Source organism: Plutella xylostella, chromosome 20 (assembly GCF_932276165.1).
Source record: "Plutella xylostella chromosome 20, ilPluXylo3.1, whole genome shotgun sequence".
NCBI classification, from domain to species: domain Eukaryota; kingdom Metazoa; phylum Arthropoda; class Insecta; order Lepidoptera; family Plutellidae; genus Plutella; species Plutella xylostella.
This window is the reverse complement of record NC_064000.1, coordinates 2915864-2917082: the sequence shown is the minus strand read 5'-3', so window position 1 is coordinate 2917082 and position 1219 is coordinate 2915864. Positions and strand designations below refer to the sequence as shown.

At 51.4% G+C, this 1219-nt stretch overlaps 1 protein-coding gene across 1 annotated transcript; it reads left to right on the top strand.

Moving 5' to 3' along the window:
* The first annotated feature begins 395 nt into the window (after positions 1 to 395).
* On the top strand, positions 396 to 923 carry LOC125490058. Its single transcript, XM_048628075.1, has one exon. The coding sequence runs from the start codon at positions 396 to 398 to the stop codon at positions 921 to 923; it is 528 nt and encodes a 175-aa protein (XP_048484032.1).
* Positions 924 to 1219: the final 296 nt, after the last annotated feature.

Sequence of the window (1219 nt, the reverse complement as noted above, 5' to 3'; positions counted from 1 at the left end):
TCATGTGTCATCACCATTGGGCACTTTCGAGCTACCTACAACACGCTTCCATCACGTGCACATTGACCTAATCGGACCACTACCAATATCAGACGGCAAACGGTATTGCCTCACCGCCATTGACAGGTTTACACGATGGCCTGAGGCGATTCCCATACCTGACATCACGGCAGAGACAGTCGCAAAAGCGCTCCTGACGGGCTGGATTGCCCGATTTGGTTGCCCTGTTACAATAGTTACCGATAGAGGGCGCCAATTTGAAAGCGCATTGTTCGAACACCTCTCAAGACTAGCCGGATTCCAACACCGTAAGACGACAGCCTATCATCCACAATGCAATGGGCTAATCGAGCGATTTCATAGACAGCTGAAGGCCGCCATCGTCTGCCACGCAAATGCCAGCTGGACAGAAACACTACCACTCGTCCTACTCTACTAGAAGCGCTATTAAAGAAGACGCAAAAGCATCCGCAGCTGAGCTGGTTTATGGCGAGCCACTGAGACTACCTGGCGAGATGTTCCTCCCAGACGATAAGGAAAATATCGATCTAACAAAGTTTATTGATCGCATACGTCTGTTCGCTCAAAAACTGCAACCCGTAGCAACCTCCCGGCACAACAACAAGAACACTTTCGTCTTCAAGGACCTATCCACAACCCGACACGTCTTCGTTCGAGATGACACGGTGCGTGGAGCACTTCAACCAGCATTCACCGGGCCATACGAAGTAATAGAGAGAGGAGATAAAGTCTTCAAATTAAATGTGAAAGGCAAAACGACCACGGTATCAATAGACCGCCTGAAGCCGGCATACATGATGACCGAAACAAATAATACTCCGAATGTTGAGAATGATAATCGCCCATCAATTACAACCCGATCAGGAAGAAAAGTCAGATTTCCCGATTACTACCGCCCGTAGTAACGGTCTCCGCGGGGGAGTGATGTGGGCGACTTCAAATATTTTATCGGTCAGAAAAGGTGTAATGCAACCGCGCAATAGATAAGGATGACGCAGGTCCATGAGTGCGAAAGAGACAGCGCACTGGCGCACGCCCGCCGGGTGTGAAGAAGACGGCACGACTCACTAGCCCCGCGCCCGCGCAGGGCGACCGCAGGCGCCAGCCGGCAGTCCAAATACACACTCCACGCGAAACGCACGTTCGTTTGCGCCCCGCTCTCGCTTGCTTACGCCGCGTAAATAATATCGCTTTCCGC